Source organism: Lactuca serriola, chromosome 1 (genome assembly GCF_051521515.1).
Source record: "Lactuca serriola cultivar US96UC23 chromosome 1, Lser_US96UC23_V15, whole genome shotgun sequence".
NCBI classification, from domain to species: Eukaryota; Viridiplantae; Streptophyta; class Magnoliopsida; order Asterales; family Asteraceae; genus Lactuca; species Lactuca serriola.
The window spans coordinates 90,234,207-90,253,075 of NC_136408.1; the positions used below are offsets into that span (position 1 = coordinate 90,234,207).

At 41.6% G+C, this 18,869-nt stretch overlaps 1 protein-coding gene across 1 annotated transcript; it reads right to left on the reverse strand.

Moving 5' to 3' along the window:
• Positions 1-1,816: 1,816 nt before the first annotated feature.
• On the reverse strand, positions 1,817-3,833 carry LOC145094997 (adenosylhomocysteinase). The gene is made up of 2 exons (XM_079032946.1): positions 3,054-3,833; positions 1,817-2,840 (listed from the first exon to the last, which is right to left on the reverse strand). The coding sequence occupies exons 1-2, from the start codon at positions 3,762-3,764 to the stop codon at positions 2,094-2,096; spliced, it is 1,458 nt and encodes a 485-aa protein (XP_078889072.1). The 5' UTR covers positions 3,765-3,833; the 3' UTR covers positions 1,817-2,093.
• Between the last annotated feature and the right edge of the window lie 15,036 nt (positions 3,834-18,869).

Genomic DNA, 18,869 nt, shown 5'->3' on the forward strand with positions numbered 1-18,869 from the left:
TTTCTCAAAATAACGAAATTTTCCTGATTTTCCTATAAAGAAAATTTATGATTTTAGAAAAAAAAAATTTGTTTAAACCCTTCAGAAAAATGCCCTTATATATTTCCATTTTTTCGTTTTACTAATTTTAACGTGTTTATTGATAATTTTCTGTTAATTGACAAAAAAATCAAAAAAACAAAATTATATAAAATTTCGAATTACACCAACTTTTTGCTTATCTCATAATCATGGCATTCACATGATTTTGTTTATGTTTGTTCTCTCGTCGTTTCGTTAACCGTTCAGCAAAAAGTTCATTTGTTTTATTAATGAACGAACCGTTGGGCAGAAAGTCTATTTTTTCATAAACGTTCGTTATGTTGTTCGTTGAATTAAATTTCTTTATATTTTCATATATGTCAATTATGTTTATTTATCTTCGTTTTGTTTATATATGTCAATTTATTTTGTTTAGCATGAACAATTAAACTCATTCGTATTTATTTATTTGTTCGTAATGTTCGTTTATAGGCTAATAAGGATGCCCACGCCTACCAATCTTAGCTTTGAAAAAAATGTGACGATTCTCAAAATAAATGCATAATCTCATTGGCTCATTATATGCATTTTAGTGGTTCTTTCTTTTATAACGGAATTATACTTCCACGATTTTTTTGATAGATCCATATATTTTTAAATGAAATTGTCTATTGTGCTTTTCATTTAATATGGATTAAAAAATCAAATTTAAATGTAATCCTACCCCTAAAATACAGTGAATACCTCTCTCTCACCATAAACCACAAGCCAACATCACCACTCCCTCACACGTCCATAAACAGTCTGTTTTCATCTGTTCTCCGATTGTTCTTCCCAAAACAAACCTGAGCTTGACGTGATATGAATTAATCTAAAACGGTTAAATATGTTAAAAGTCATTAGTGTTAAGGTTTAACGCCACATAAGCTTGACGTGTCAGCCTAAGGTACAAAAATACCTCCACCTCATCTTCTTCCACTCAAAATGGTGGGGTCATTTGATGATATGGTATCACCAAGAAAACTTGATACTTCCTTCTCTTTGATGCAATTACTAGAATATCAACGTCCTTTCTTCTTGCCAATTATAACCATTCTCCCTAAATCGTCATCTTCTGAATGTCCTCGTTTCCATCTTTCTTGAGGAATCAACAATGGTGAAGTAATTTGCCCCTATGGTCAATACCTCCTCCTAATCGATCATTAAAGTTTGAAAGATTGCAAAATAAGATTTTTTTGACACTAAAACATGCACACTGTGTCTTTCATCGTACTATAACTTCCATTTGCAAACTGTCTTGCAAAGGTTCATAACATCAGTAACTTACCATTGCAAAATAACCACAGAAAAATCTTTCACTCCATATGCACAATAGTGAAAAAGAAAGCAATATTTACAAGAACAACTACAAAGTGTTGAAACATTAAATAAATCAATTAAGAATAACAATTAAATGCTGAAAAAAGAACTTCTGATAATCAAAGAACAACCTATCGAATGACCTTTAGATGAACACGCAAAGATACGTAGATATTAGAGAGTGAAGAAGCATCAACAAAGGAGAAGGAGAAAATAGTCTTCACAGTACGCAGTTTGGAAATTGGATCTTCTCAGTTCTCTATTAATTATTTATTAATTATTAATTAAATTAAAGGGTATTAACGTCAATATATAAAAATTTCAGTGGATGTATGAAAACTATCAGTGGCAAAATCAGGACCCCTTTTATAAAGAGAAATGCAAATCACTAATAAACATCAAATATCAATCACACTTCACTGTAGCCCTTTACCAATGCAAATAATTCTTTTTTCTTTTCTTTAATCTCCTCATGAATTAACAACCAAAATCCAACAAAAGCAAGACCTCTACCCAAAAACAACTAAAATTTGTGTTACACAAACCTTCACACTCACTCCTTATTCAAACCAAGGCCTTTCAACAAAAAAAGACCAATCAGTTTCTTCTCCCCACCAAACACCACCATTAAAATTCAACAAACAAAACTAAAACCATATTCTTCTCCTCTTCAAATTCCTCTCTTCAAAATCCCCATCAAAAAGCAACAGTTTTCAGTACCTGTAAGTAAGAGGCTTGTATGGACCTTCAACTGGAACATTAATGTAATCAGCTTGATCTTTGCTAAGAATTGTCAACTTAGCTCCAAGCTTTGCAAGATGAAGTGCAGCAACCTTCTCATCAAGATGCTTAGGTAGAACATAGACCTCCTTCTTGTACTTTCCGGTGGTTCTCTCCTTCCACAACTCAAGCTGAGCGATAACTTGGTTGGTGAAAGAGCATGACATCACGAAACTAGGGTGGCCGGTGGCGCAACCCAAGTTCATCAGACGACCTTCAGCCAAGATGATGATTCCGGTCTTGGTTTCGGGGAAGACCCACCTGTCAGTTTGTGGTTTGATGGTGATGCGCTTCACACCTGGGTAGGTTTCAAGTCCGAGCATGTCGATTTCATTGTCGAAATGGCCGATGTTGCAGACGATGGCGTTGTTCTTCATCTTCCTCATGTCGGAGACCATGATGATGTCTTTGTTTCCGGTGGTGGTGACGAAGATGTCGGCGTCGGAGACGACGTCTTCCAAGGGGAGGACTTGGAGACCTTCCATGGTGGCTTGGAGGGCGCAGATTGGGTCGATTTCTGTCACGATGACACGTGCTCCGGCTTGCTTCATTGCGGCAGCGCAACCCTTTCCGACGTCTCCGTATCCGCAGACGACTGCGACCTTTCCGGCGATCATGACGTCAGTGGCTCTCATCAAACCGTCGGGGAGAGAGTGACGGCATCCGTACAAGTTGTCGAACTGCGAACAGGTTTCAAGTTAGCATTGAATTCGGATCCATAAAAGTGCTAATGATTCATTCATAAGTGAACAATCGTTATCAGATCCGAATCACAATCACAGCATTATAACAGATCTAAAAACTTAAAACCCTACTAGTTTAGATCTAGGGGATGATCCACAAGCATTAGAACAAATAAGACGAGATCTATAGATGAATTACGATGAACATACCTTGCTCTTAGTGACAGAGTCATTGACATTAATGGCAGGGAAAAGCAGAGTACCATTGGCTTGCATCTGGTACAACCTCTTAACACCAGTGGTGGTTTCCTCAGACACACCAACCAACCTATCCTTCATCTTGTGGTACTTCTTGGGGTCGACTGCTAGACCTTCCTTAATGATCGACAACACGATCTGGAACTCAGCGTTGTCGGTGGAAGTCGGATCGGGCAATTTGCCGGTCTTCTCAAACTCCTCCTCAGCCTTGACTCCCTCGTGAATCAATAGAGTAGCGTCACCACCATCGTCAACGATCAAATCGGGACCACCGCCGGGACCCCAATCTAGAGCACGCTCCGTGCACCACCAGTACTCCTGTAGAGTTTCCCCCTTCCAGGCGAACACGGCGGCGGAATCACGGGCGATGGCGGAGGCGGCATGGTCTTGAGTTGAGAAAATGTTGCAGGAGCACCATCTAACCTCAGCACCCAAAGCGGTGAGAGTTTCGATGAGGACACCGGTCTGGATTGTCATGTGGAGGGAGCCGGTGATTCTGGCACCCTTGAAAGGCTGAGAAGGACCGAATTCCGTCCTGCAAGACATGAGACCGGGCATTTCAACTTCGGCTAATTCGAGTTCCAGGCGGCCGAAGTCGGCCAAGGACATGTCCTTGACTTTGTACTCACGGCCGGTGGAGGTTTTCTCGACGGTGAGAGCCATGGTTAATGACGGTTTGTAGATCGGATCTTGGAGGCTCTCAGAGAAAGGATGGGTAAGGCAAGAAGCAGAGTTGGGGAATGGAGGGTTATAAATAGGGTTTAAGTGACAGAGATTAACGGTCCAGATCTCATCTGTGAGGATTTTTTTAGATTAACGGTCGTAAGATTGGGTCCCGCCTAGCTAAAAAAATTATATCTTCTCTAAGAAATCATTTCCTTCACGCTTATTTAGAACTAGATATTTCTTTTCCTTGTAAATTATACATAAGGTAAAATGTTACAAGTCATTAAAATGTAGTTAAAAATAAGGTAAAATGTTAATATAGCCTAATAAAGTTATTTTGGTTTAAGACGTATTTTTTGGTTTTCTTTTAGATTCCTAATGGTATAAATTATTATTTTTTGGGTTTTTAAAGTCATTTCTAGAAAGTGAATAGTGATCCGGTGAACCTCTTCCTAATCATTAGGTTGTATGTTACAAGTCATTAAAATATGTCATCTCTCCAGCCACGTCGGATGTCATCTAACGCTTGAATAATTGATCTACTTCACCCTTCATTTACAATCTAAATAACATATTCTATTGCCGCTTTCATCTTCCCCTTTCTTTTATTGTAACCCAACTAAAAATCGCTCAAATTGTTGTATACATGAAGATCGATCTTCATTTTGCTGGTTTTTTACGAATTACCTCATGATTAGTTACTTAAATGAACTTAGAAGAGGTTTGAGGATGTCGATCTTGCTGGAATGGAGAAGAACGGATATGTGGTGTTCGTCGAAAGATTCGCGAATGATAAATGTGTGAATGTGTATTTTTGTATGTCCGATATTGAGTTTCCTGATGGATTGAGGATAATAGCTAATGAAAGAGACTACAAGGAGTTCATCAAAGTAGGGTATACTTGGGGTTGTGTAGTTCCTATACACATGGATCATCTTGGTGTCAATGTTTATCAATTGATTCTTGATGAAGAACCTAAAGTATGCAGTCCTGAAGACAAGAGTTTACTTTAGGTGAAGTTAATGAAGAAGTACATTGTGACGGAGTTGTTGAGATTGACATAGATGAATTGCAAGGTACTATTAACGATGACAATGAACATGTTGATTGCATTCGTATGAACAATACCATACATGATGTGTTTTTGAGCCAGCTCTACTCTAAGCTGCAACCAACCCATGACATTCCACGTCATGAGGATCCATATGTTCAGATAGATGACAATGAAACAATACTTGATGAGGTAACAAGTTTTAATGAAAATGTACATTGGAAAAAGCATAAACACGTGTTAGGTATGAGATTTGAAAGTCCTAAATAGTTAAAAACATATGTTGTGTAATTATGTTGTTGCTAATGGTTATCAGTTGTGCTACAAAAAAAATTATAGTATGAGACTTTTAGTTAAATGTTGTTCTGGGCGGTGCAAGTTCAGATTGTGGGCTTCATGGATGAGTGAAGAACATTCTTTCCAGATTAAGTCTCTTACAGATGAGCATAATTGTGCAAAAACAAAAATCAAAATGGGATTAATTGTTAGCTATGCATGGATTGGCACTCATTTCACAACACAATTCTTATAAAAACAAAAAATGAGTGTTATGCTACTTAAGGAATAAGTTAATCATGCTTTTGGAATTGATGTGAGTATGTGGAAGTGTAGGAGAGCTAAGAAACATGTATTTCAGTTAATTAAAGGCACACTACTTGAGCACTATGCAAAAATTTGGTCATATGGTGAGGAAACGATGACAATCAACTTTCAAAATGGATGTCAATAGTATGTCAGATGGGAAGACATATGTTAGTAAGTTCTACATATGTTTTATGGGGACGAAGCAAGGTTGGAGAGACAGTTATAGGAGAGTAATAAACATGGATGGTTGTTTCTTAGAGGGTTTATGTAGTGGAGAGTTAATATGTGTCGTAGGAAGGGATGTTAATAATCATATTTTCCCAATTGCATGGATAGTTGTTTTTGTAGAAAACAAAGAGAATTAGAAATGGTTTTTGGAGAATCTTAAAGATGACCAAGTAACACCCAGTTTCAGGTATGCATTTAATCAAGTCAATTTTATAATTTTACCCTTGGACTTGACGAGTTGAAGGCCCAACTCGTCGAGTATGATCGGATCCAGGGCGGGAACTAAGTAAATCTACTCGAAGAGTCGGAAGACCGACTCGGCGAGTAGGCGTTGTCTGATGAAAACCCTAATTTCAAGGGTTTGTTCCCCTATTTAAAGAACATAACACCCCTATGACCTTCCTTATCCCTCCCTCAACGTCCAGAAAACCCTAACTCGCCACCTTGAGCCTTGTGAGTGTTTGAGTGCCATTTTTAGTAAACTTGTGTGGTTTGAAGCTAGTGTGAATAAGAGGAAGAAGGTGGACTCTTAGAGAAGTTTATAGATCCAAGAACAACAGCAGTTTCTCCTCACTTTCTGGTAATCAAGCATTATACTTGACTTGTGGTTTTATAGATTTTCTCCTTTGCCCCTTTATGGAGTTTTGGGGGTCAATAAGCTTGATCCTTAAGACTTAGACGTCCCAAGTCGATTCATCTTCAGATCTAGACTCTAGAACTGAGTTCATGGCATAATGATGCAAGCTTTATGGCCATATTAGCCCATGCACCCCCTTTAGACCTCATTTTGGGTCCTTAAAGCTTATACTTCCATGCATGCACGTAAAGTTCATAACTTTACGTGCTAGATCGATCTTAGAAGCCCAATTCTACATTCTGATTGAGAGTTGTACATCAGAAATCGAGTTACAGACTTGGACAATATGCGACACGACGAGTTGTTCTTGGAACTCGACGAGTCTGGGGTTTCAGTCCCCAATCTATTGTGATTCAAAGGAACCCAGCTGAGTGATAGCAAGGATTTAGATAAGTCTAGAGGAGTAATTCGATGTTTTAAGACATAGCCATGATATGGAAACAATGGGACTCGAAGAGTGTTAGAACACACTCGACGAATCCAAGGCAATCTCCTTACCACAAGAACAGACTCGACGAGTTGGTCATACAACTTGGCGAGTCATAGTCTGGACGTGTTCATATGATGAAGGAGGACTCGACGAGTTGTTCATACAACTCGGCGAGTTAGATGAAGGTTGGCTAGATATCATTATAGAAGAGGAACTCATCGAGTCTTTGCAAAACTCGACGATTAGAGTCAGATAAAAGGATAAAAGAAAGGATAGGGACTCGACGAGTTGGCGGACCAACTCAGCGAGTCAGGTCAACTGGAAGTTGGCTTTGGCCAGGGGTAAAATGGTCATTTTACCCTAAGATTAGTTATCAGTGTTTGATTAAGTGTCATTATGGGAATTGTAGTCAGGGAGTTATCGGAGCAACAATCACACAGTTCCCGATCAGTTTTCCAACCGTCAGCCTTACGAGGTGAGTTTCCTTCCAATAGAAATGGGCCTACAACCACAATGCTGGCCCGTTTAGATGATAGTAGTTCCAGAATTCGGTCCGATGTCGGGCGGGGCCCGATGCAGTAGTATGTATGCTTGATGTCTCCATAATTCATGCATGTTTGTGATATGTGTTATATGATCCGGACTTCGGTCCGATGTCGGGCAAGCCCGATCTAGTATGTGATTATGTTATATGTTCATAATATGTTATGTTCAGTTTATTCCGGACTTCGGTCTGATGCCGGGTGGGGCCCGATGCAGTGGGCGGGGCCCAAGTTATTCCAGACTTCGGTCTGATGCTGGGCGGGGCCCATATTATGACGGACTTCGGTCCGATGCCGGGCGGGGCCCGATGTAGTGGGCTAGGCCCAATATGTGTTATTTGTGTTATTGTATGGTATGTGGTAGTTTGGGGGAGCTCACTAAGTTTCGTGCTTACAGTTTCATTTTTGGTTTCAGGTACTTCTACTAGCAAAGGGAAGGGCTCGGGATGATCGCATGACACACACCACAACTTTCAGCCTGAGATTTATTGAGACTCTAATATATTTCCTCATTTGTTTTGATACTGTATTTGATATGATATTTTGAGATACGTGACACTTGGTTGTCTTATTGATTATGGATGATTATAGTTTTTATAGTGTTTTCAAAACGAAATTTTTGGGTCATATTTTTGGGATGTTACAAGTTGGTATCAGAGCCTTGGTTTGAGGTAGGGGTGAGCATGGGTCGGTTTGGGTCGGTTTTGACCTAAAACCGAACCCAACCCAATAAAATCGGTTTTCAAAAATATAAAAACCGAACCATGAACCCAAACCGTCGGTTCGGTTTGTCGGTTTTCAGTTTCTTCATGGGTCAGTTCCGGGTTTAAACCCGAACCCAATGATAATCCCAATTAAACTGATTTGAGGCTTGATAGAGGTTAACAATTCCTTATATTAAGGGTGAAGCATGCGCAACTTTCATACACCCATCGATGTGGGATAGATCAAATTGCAAATTAAAATAGAAAACTTAGGGAAAACTTTGGCAAGCAGCAAGATTCGAACTCTTGACATAATGTTCAAGGGGAAGGCGCTCAACCACTGGGCCAAGAGTGTGTTTGTATATCTAATTCGCGCCTTAGATATATATATTCTTATGATTACATATAAAAAAAACATGGCACTCAACCATTGAGTCGGTTTCTCGGGTTGGGTGGGTCGGTTTCTAGGAGAAAACTGAAACCAAACCCGATTTTTCGGTTTTTAAAAATTTGAAACCCTAACCGTCGGTTTTGCTTCGGTTTCGGTTTTATCGGTTTCGGTTTCGTCGGTTTTGATCGGTTTCCCGGTATCTTGGTTTGGGTTTGCTCACCCCTAGTTTGAGGGATTCAGGCACGCTTTCAGGTGTATCTGAACTCAAACTAAGGAAATGGTATAAGGCTTTCAAAAAGGAAATCATTTTCGAAAAGATTTTTTGAAAAAAAAAACTTAAAAAGAGAAAAGAGTTTGAAAAATAGAAAAGGGTTTGGTGCATGCAACCAGCCGAGCTCAAGTAAGTACTCCCAATCTACCCATACAAGTTTATGTATGATTATCAGTTTTAGTAGAACAACATGCTAGTTTAGGGCTAAGGATCTAGTAGGATGTCTTATGTGCCTGCTATATGTGTTTCAGCTTTATGAGAACTGCATGCTAGTACAGATTAGTCAGGAGGATAGCCTGAGTAGGATATGCTTGATTATGTGCACTCGGTGTCTGAATGTTGCTTGCTTTGTGCTTTTAGGAGTTCTAGTTGTCTTTCACTAGCGAGTAAACAGATATGTTAAGTTACATATTGCAAGGACTAAATAATTCCAGAAGGTTAAGTCTATTCCTATTTCGCAGCTCTTGTTTGAGTCCAACCGTTGTAGGGTAGGATCTCTCATTCAAAGAATTATCTAGTCTGAGGGATATGTAATAGTATTTGCGAGCTAGTTAGGGGAACAAAGCAGGGACTTCTTACGTAGCTGATAGCGGAGAGTGGGTTGGTGATTACCCTAGGGCAAGCCTAGGAAGAGTGTAGCATAAATCAGTAGTGGTAGAAGGGACTTGGGAGTCAAGGCAGTTCTTGAGGAAAGTACGGATAGATTTGGAAGGTAGTATGGACCCGTACTACTAAAAGCAGAGGATTCATACTCGAACCAAGGAAGACTGAGACAAGACTAGGAAACTTGTGGTAGATGTGATCCCTCTAGTTATATCAGTGTTTTTGACGATTGCCATTGTGTGTTTCAGAATGGTGGTTTTACGCCCTAGACTAGTAGTCGGCAGTTCAAGTGTCGGAGAGGGATCAGGTTCAGGCTCGGGAGTCGAGCATTTGGATGAGCAGACCAGAGAGTTCATCTCTTCAGAGGTCACGCGTGGTATACTTGAGCAGACTCATGTGATCTTTGGATCAGTCAAGGAGGGTATCTTAGAGCTTTTGGATGAGAAGTTGGGTGCGTTCCATAATAAGTTAGCGGCCATGATGGGATCACGCACATTGACGTTCAGGGAGTTTAGAGCTTGTGGAGCTCCCGACTACCATGGGGCTCGAGACCCCATTGCAAGTACCAGGTGGTTAGCGAATGTCACCAACGCGTTCCGCACCAGCAGATGTCCCGAGGGGGACAAGGTCAGATTAGCATCTTGTCTCCTGAAGGACAGGGCTCGAGATTGGTGGGAGGAGGTCGGGAGAGCTATTAGAGATGACACTGTGTTGGATGCTATGACCTGGAGTGATTTCACGACCAGGTTTAGAGTCGAGTTCGCATCTGTTATTGAGGTGCAGTAGCTTGCTATGGAGTTTTAGGACCTCTAGCAGACGACATAGACTGTGGCGGAGATTACAGCCAAGTTCAGGGAGAGGGCCCTTCTCGTTCCACAGTATGTGGCGGACGAGGAGATGAAGAAGGACCGATATCATGAGATGTTGCAGAGTGATATCCGCTAATTTGTGAGCCGCTCCAGTTGCAAGATGCTGGAGGACATGATTGCGAGGGCTCGTGAGAGGGAGATTGATCTAGAGATGGAGAGGAAAAAGAAGCCAGAGGTGACGTCTGGCGCAGCATGTTCGGGCAAAAATCCCAAGGTGTCCGATCATAGGTTAATGGGACAGCAGAGCCACAATCAGTGTGGCAAGTGTGGTAGGTTGCACGATGTGGCGTGCAAGGCGGGGAGTTCTGGCTGCTTCAAGTGCGGTCGGACTGGGCATATGAGTAGGGATTGTACAACTACTACCACTACCACCACAACATCTGATCTGATTTGCATTCATTGCAATCAGAAGGGACATAAGAAGTCCCAGTGTCCGAGTCTAGCACTAACAGGGAAGGTGATGGCACCCGCTCCTGCTACTCTGAGGATTACAGACGGCTGGCAGGGTCGTGCTGAGGCATCGGTGGCGAAGAGTAGAGCTTTACAGTTGACAGCAGAGGAGGCGCGAGCGACTCCTGATGTGGTTTCTGGTACATCTATTCTCCATTTATCTCTCTATTACTCTTGATTATTACTCATGTTAAAGTGTTGTTTATAGGGTCGTTCCTAGTGAACGACATTGTAGCCATGGTATTGTTTGATTCGGGGGCTAGCCGATATTTTGTGTCGGTTACACTTAGCAAGCGATTTAGCAGAGCTCCGGGGGAGCTGGATTGTCCGCTCGACGTTGAAATAGCAGATGCTAGGACCATCAGGGCCGCGAGAGTTCATAGAGGATGTACACTGCGGTTATTTGATGAGCAGTTCCTAGTAGACTTGGTTCCTATCCCCCTGCGAGGGAATAAGGTTATAGTGGGTATGGATTGGCTGAGTTCCAATGGAGCAGTGATTGATTGTAAGCTACAGTTGGAGAGGGTTCGCACTCCTAGTGAGGGAGAGTTAGTGATTCAGGGCGAGAGGCCACAATGCGGACCGGTTCTTTGTTCAACAGCAAGGGCGAGATGCTATTTCTAGCAAACTTGTGCGAGATATGTTGCTTATGTCATGGATACCCGGGATAAGGGTAAGACGACAATCGACGATGTGCCAGTAGTACAAGAGTACCCAGACGTATTCCCAGAGGATTTGCCTGGGATACCTCCGGAGAGACAGGTTGAGTTTCGGATTGACCTGGTCCCCGGTGCAGCTCCGATAGCCAAGGCAACATATCGGTTGGCTCCTCCCGAGATGCAGGAGCTGTCTACGCAGCTGCAAGAGCTGTTAGACAAGGGTTTTATTAGGCCGAGAAGTTTACCATGGGGAGCCTGATCCTATTTGTGAAGAAGAAGGACGGGTCGCACCGTATGTGCATAGACTACCGGGAGCTGAACAAGGTGACAGTGAAGAACCGTTACCCACTCCTGAGAATAGATGATTTGTTCGACCAACTTCAGGGAGCATCTTGGTTCTCCAAGATTGATCTACGGTCTGGATACCACCAAATGCGGGTAAGAGATGATGATGTGCAGAAGACCGCTTTTAGGACCCGCTATGGTCACTATGAGTTTGTGGTGATACCGTTTGGGCTCACCAATACTCCAGCCGCATTCACGAACCTCGTGAACCGCGTGTGCAGGCCGATGTTGGATCAGTTTGTGATAGTATTCATTGATGATATATTGGTTTATTCCAAGACTGAGGAGCAGCATGAGGAACATATGAGAGAGGTGCTTGAGACCTTGAGGAGGGAGAGACTTTTCGAAAAGTTCTCAAAGTGCGAGTTTTGGTTGCGCGAGGTGCAATTTCTGTGGCATCTCGTCAACCAGAAGGGTATATTAGTCGATCCGACCAAGATTGAGGCCGTGATGCAGTGGGAGGTCCTGAAGTATCCTTCCGAGATTCGGAGCTTCCTGGGATTGGCAGGGTACTACATGAGATTCATCCAAGATTTCTCCAAGATAGCACTACCATTGACCCGACTGACCAAGAAGTCGGTGGTGTTTTGTTAGGGACCTGAGTAGCAGAATTGTCTTTAAGACACTCAGGCAGCGACTGTGGGAGGCGCCGATTCTTACCTTGCCAGAGATAGTATATGACTTTGTAGTCTACTGTGACGCTTCTATCACAGGTATGGGAGCAGTGTTGATGCAGCGGGGGCATGTGATAGCTTATGCCTCAAGACAGTTGAAACCTCACGAGGTTAACTACCCGACGTATGATTTGGAGTTGGGGGCTGTAGTGTTTGCCCTCAAGGTTTGGCGGCATTACCTCTATCAGGTCCGGTGTACTATTTACATGGACCACAAGAGTCTGAATTACCTCATGGATCAGCCGAGCTTGAACATGAGGCAGCGACGGTGGTTAGATGTGGTAAAGGAATACGATTGTGAGATCCTTTACCATCCGGGCAAGGCCAACGTAGTGGTCGACGCCCTGAGCCGCAAGGCGGTAGCGACTCCAATCCAGGATATATGTCTGAGGATGACGGTGATTACTCCACTGCTGGAGCATATTAGGGCGGCGTAGGTCAAGGGCCTGACGGGGGAGCGTTAGAAGTGTGAAAGGATAGTGGGTCGACTAGCTTCGTTTGATTACAATAGTCGTGGATTTCTGACCCTGCATGGGAGGGTCTGGGTACCGTGCTGGGGTGGAGTACGACAGGTGTTGATGGATTAGGCCCACAAGTACCGGTTCTCCATCCATCCAGGGGCGACGAAGATGTGTAGAGATCTTCGACCCGATTACTGGTGGCCCTGCATGAAGCGGGACATAGCTTGGTATGTGGAGAGATGTATGACCTGCAGGAAGGTCAAGGCAGAGCTCCATAGGCCCCATGGCAAGATGCAGCCGCTAGACATTTTTCGTGTGGAAATGGGAGGATATCACTATGGACTTCATTACTAAGCTTCCCAGGACCGCACGAGGGGTTGATTCGATATGGTTCATCGTTGATCGGTTGACCAAGAGTGCCCATTTTATACCGATCCAAGAGAGCATCTCGCCCGAGAAGTTGGTCGAGATTTATGTGCGAGAGGTAGTGGCACGTCATGGAGTGCATGTCTCGGTGGTGTCAGACCGAGACGTCCGGTTCACTTCCAGGTTTTGGAAGCGGTTTCACGACGAGATGGGTACTCGTCTCCATTTCAGCACCGCTTTCCACCTTCAGACGGACGGACAAAGCGAGAGGACGATCCAGACTCTCGAGGACATGCTTCGGGCATGTGTACTAGATTTAAGTGGCAGTTGGGATTCGTATCTTCCGTTAGCAGAATTTTCGTATAACAACAACTATCACTCCAGTATAGATCGGCCTCCCTTCGAGATGCTCTATGGGAGGAAGTGTAGGACCCCAATCTGTTGGGGTGAGGTCGGTTAGAGAGTTATGGGGAGTACAAAGGTAGTACTCAAGACCTCGGAGCAAATTCAGCAAGTCCGGAGCAGACTCCAGACTGCTCAAAGTCGACACAAGAGTTACGCCGACAAATGGCTTTCGGACTTGGAGTTTCAGGTGGGCGATATGGTCCTCTTGAAAGTATCACCTTGGAAGGGTGTTATCAGGTTTCGGAAGCGGGGCAAGTTGGGCCGCAGGTTCATTGGTCCAATTAGGGTTTTGGCCCAGGTGGGTCAGGTTTCCTATCAGTTAGATCTTCCAGCAGAGCTCAGCCAGATCAATAGCACGTTCCATGTTTCTCAGCTGCAGAAGTGCTTAGTGGATGATTCAATAGTAGTACCCCTAGAGGACATTCAGGTTAACGATAGCCTGAACTACATCTAGAGTCCCGTTGCGATTTTAGATCGCAAGGCGAAAGAGCTGAGGAACAAGAGGGTGGAGTTAGTGAAGGTGCAGTGGCAGCACCGCAAGGGCTCAGAGTGGACGTAGGAGACCGAGGAGGAAATGAGAGAGCACTACCTCGAGTTATTTGTAGAGTCAACAGACTTCGAGGACAAAGTCTAAGATAAGTGGGGGAGAGTTATAACACCCAGTTTCATGTACGCATTTAATCAAGTCAATTTTATAATTTTACCCTTGGGCTCGACGAGTTGAGGATCCGTGGCAGGAACTAAGAAAGTCTACTCGACGAGTCGGAAGACCAACTCGGCGAGTAGGCGCCGTCTGATGAAAACCCTAATTTCTAGGTTTTGTCCTCCTATTTAAAGAACATAATGCCCCTATGACCTTCCTTATCCCTCCCTCAACGTCCAGAAAACCCTAACTCGCCACCTTAAGCCTTGTGAGTGTTTGAGTGCCATTTTTTAGTAAACTTGTGTTACAGACCTAGACATGGTAAATGGTTTTGGTATTACTGTGATGTCAAATCAATATAATTATTCACTTGGTATCCAACTTCATGTACACTAAAATGAAGTTTTTTTTAACAAATTACCTATGTTTTGTAGGGGTTGTTTGAGGTTGTGAAAGAGATATTGCTTACTTGTTGAGCACGGACAATGTACAAGGCATATTCTTTCCAACTTCAGGAAAAGATTCACCGGGTACACTATGAGAGGATGTTTTGGAAGACATGCAGGTCATCCACTAAGCCTTTATTCAATGTAACCATGAAGGAAATCCAACTGATTAATTCTGCAGCATTTTCCTACCTTATGAAAAAGAACCCAAAATCATGGTGTAGAGATTTCTTTCAAAAGGGCAGGATGTGTGATGCAGTTGAAAATGGATTATCTTAGAGCTTTAACAATGTAATTAGAGATGCAAGGAAAAAACCAATAATCACAATGTTAGAAGAAATTAGGTTGTATATTATGGTGAGGCAATTTAATATGAGCATCAAAGGTAGTTCATGGCCTGAATATAAAACCATGTCCAACTATTGCAACCCTTCTTAATGAGCTGAAAAGAGCTCAAATGTATTTTGTTTATGTTTTTATTTTAAATTGAGTGATATTACTATATACTAACTTCAATACAATGTCAATAAGTATTCGCAGGTTTTAGCAACCAGTTTGAAACAAGAAACATGGCAGAGTTATGTGTTATGAATCTAGATATGAAGACATGTTCTTGTAGAGTATAGCAACTAAATGGTTATGGATATGTGCATTCAGTTGCAATTATCTCCTTTCTAAATAGAGATGTTGGAAGTTATGTGGATCCAATGTACTATGTAGCATTTCACATGAACACTTACAAGTATACAATGTGTGGGATGAATGGTAGAAATATGTGGTCATCTACTAACCTTATACCAACTTCGCCACCATTGAAGAGAAAAATGCCAGGTAGACCTAAAGTGAATAGAAGAAAGGATCCAACTAAAAGGGGTGCAAGACACAGTGTGTTAAAGGTTGGGGAAAATTTTGGGTTATGTACACAAGCAAGTAGGATATAACAAGGTGACATGCTCTCAGGTTCAAAAGCCAACAAAAATCAAGGTAAATAAAAGGAAGAGAGCATATGTAAAAGACGAGGAAGGAAGTAGTGGAACAACATCAAGTGTAAATGCAATTACAAACGACAAAGGTAAGGACGGAATTGTCAAGAAAAATAAAGAAGTCTGAAATAATTATCAAGAAAAAACTATCTACACAGGTTAATGGTAAGAATGAGGAAGGCAACACCATTGAAAAGCCAATGGAACTTCAGTATGAAATAACTTTGACTTTCTTTCATTATATACTTGTTATATTTTGATGAAATTGCAATGTTTCAAAATAAGTTTGGATGTTTGGTGTTATGTACTACATGTGGTTGCTAAACAAGCGTTTGTAACGTTAATGGTTTGAATGCATGATTTTATGTTAGTAATGGGCATGTATGTTATAGGGGTGCACTTTACCCGTTAGTTTAACTATATGTGCTCCCATTCTTCCAAGTTAAAGCATTTCTAAAAGCATACGTTTTCATATGTACCATTTCCATCTTCACTAACATAACTATTGTTTTTTTTATTAACTGTGTGTCACTACCCTCGAGCGCCTCTCGAAGTTCAGACTTTTCGGTTTCAACCCTACAACAACGGTATCATAACTCACATGTGAGTTCACAACCCCATTTTCCAAACATTTTCAGGGGGGAGGGGGGATACATGTTAAAATGCAACTACTACATAATTATTACTAAATGTAGTTAGATAATTAAGCTCATAACATTAGGATGATATTATGTTTGGTAGATACTCTGCCCAACTTTTAAGCTTAATATTATGCCTAGTTGTTATATTGATTCACTATGATAGAAAAATATCATACCTAGTTGTTACGTTGACAAGTTTCCAGAAATGCCGATACTCTAGCCATTATTATAGTCACCCTTTGGATAAGCTTAGTACCTAGTGGTTACTCTGCCCAAATATTCAGCTATGCAAAACACACTAATTATATATATATATATATATATATATATATATATATATGTATAAGACAAATAATATACATATATATATATATATATAATAAGTAACTGGTATAAATACAAGGAATAACAAGATGACCGACCAAGGGAGGCCCCAACACCAAGAGTTAGACGAGACACGATTGATCAACACGCTGAAAGATTTTTAGCTAGTCTCCGACCTATAATCATTAAATCTTAAGTGAGAGGAGAGAGATATGTATAGATCTATATGGGATTGACATTCCAACCTATGGTTACTAGCTACAACTTGACGACAAACCGAAGCAGACATAACTTTCTAAACACATTTGCGACGTCCGATGAAGTGTTGTGGTTTTTCGGGGAACTCAACAATCATAGCTTGATTATAAGAACTCATTGTAACCTTGTTAACCTAAAACTAACTATCTTAGACTACTACTAGGAAACAACCTAAGAAAGTAGTGATAGTTCACACAAACTCGAGGAAGTAAGTTTAGGATACATACGATAGCTAAAATAACCACACAACATTTTATAAAAATGAAACATGTGAACTCACCAACATTATGTCGACCTTTCAAAAACCACATGTATTCTCAGGTGAATGAACTCGGACGGCGAAGGAGGTAACCCTCGATGATGCAACTTGATGTTTATGTGCTTTACTATTGTACTTTACTTTTGTAACCTATATGTACCTCGAATAGAAACAAAGTTGTTTAATATATCAATGTGTTATCCAATGTATGTATGTGCCCTGAAATCCAACATTCTAACGTCGCACAACCCGTCATTTCCACCGACGGTCGGGGTGTGATAGATAGGTATCAGAGCTTCCAATTATAACGAACTAGTAATTCCTTAGGAAATACTACTATAATATAGGGCTACACTCTAATTAGGTTTAACCCTTTAAGCCTACTAAATTAAAAAGTATTAATATTAATTACACTACTTCTTGACTACTTATGTGAGAGGTGACTAGTTTGAACTCTCGCTTGGGTTGATGGATTTCATAACGGCTATATACTAAAATGGTCCTACCCTCCGGTACTTCTCAGCTAGCTGATCCTTACTTGATAGTCTTGGAGTACAAAACCCTAAAAATTAATAAGATATACACAACCCAACAAAGATTTAAAGATATAGAGAAATATGAATACGCTCACAAAAAGTATATTTAATACCCACCAACACAAACCTACAAAATCACAACTCAACAATTTAGGTCAAAAACCATGTTTAGAGTTGGTATAGTACATCGGTTGTACCATAACTAGATCTATAATGTGCAACTAAGTTTTATTATGGTCCGACCGATGCATGATCAAACTCGGATATGGTGGTTGGCAATCTAATCACTTGAGGGCTTATGGATTGGATGTATAGACAAGGATGATATAATTGGAGATTTATTTTTAGAGGCTTTTGTGTCTGAGGATTTTTGGCTTAATGACATCTACACTTGAGGATTTATGGCTTAGGAACCACTATTGGTCACTTACAACATAGTAGGGAGACTCAAGAGTTATGGGTACTATGTATTACATGCTTTTAATTGGATGTTATATTGTATTTAATTGAACTTCACATCTCTCATAAACATCTTTCATGTTTGATGTCTTATGCATGTTTGCCCGAGAATATGGCAGGCACAAGATCGTGGAGTGCAGCTTCCATATCGGCAGAGGAGCATGCAATATATGGTGCTTCTGACCATACAGACACATCAGCGATGATCATGGCTTCTGTGGAGGAGCCTACGGAGGGCAGTGATAACATCGAGCCCGATTATACTCTAACTGAGCACCCGTCCTAGCCCGACTATACACCAGTGGATCACTCGAGCCCGGACCCTTCCAATCTGGTATATTCATTAGACTACACACCGAATAGACTTAAGCTTCTCACATTCGATTATGAAACGGACGAGGATGAGGAGGATACTACAACCTCACTAGAGATCTCACCACCCTGCCCAAATCCTTCACATCGATCTTTCAAAGCTCACACTACTAGTACTCGGGTGAAACAAACCATGAGAAAGACTATTGATATCCCCTCTCGGAAGAGAGCAAAATCTTCACATGCATCACAACCGCCAACGAAGAAACTGTGTGGGGACCCTACGTGGATGCCCATGATTAGAGCTTTGAAGCAAGAGGAGGATATCGGCTTGCGCTTCGAGGTAGGGGAGTCCTCTACCGCACCTACTGCTACCCCGTACACCCTCATCTAGCAAGCTATCTCTTTCCTTGTACCACAGACTGCCCATCACACGGATTGCATAGGAGCAATGGAATTTAAGCTCCTTCTTTTGAGGATGGCCCTAAGGAAACTAACGAATCAGGTACATTATCTTGAGGAAGAGAGGGATGTGATGGAGATGATGACCCTACTTATTCGGAACTGAAC

What these genes read in the sequence shown, in the direction of transcription:
- LOC145094997 (XM_079032946.1), bottom strand. Translation starts at nt 3,764, where the DNA reads ATGGCTCTCACCGTCGAGAAAACCTCCACCGGCCGTGAGTACAAAGTC. An exon ending in ACTCTGTCACTAAGAGCAAG is followed by an intron (nt 2,841 to 3,053) that starts GTATGTTCATCG and finishes ACCTGTTCGCAG; the next exon opens with TTCGACAACTTGTACGGATG.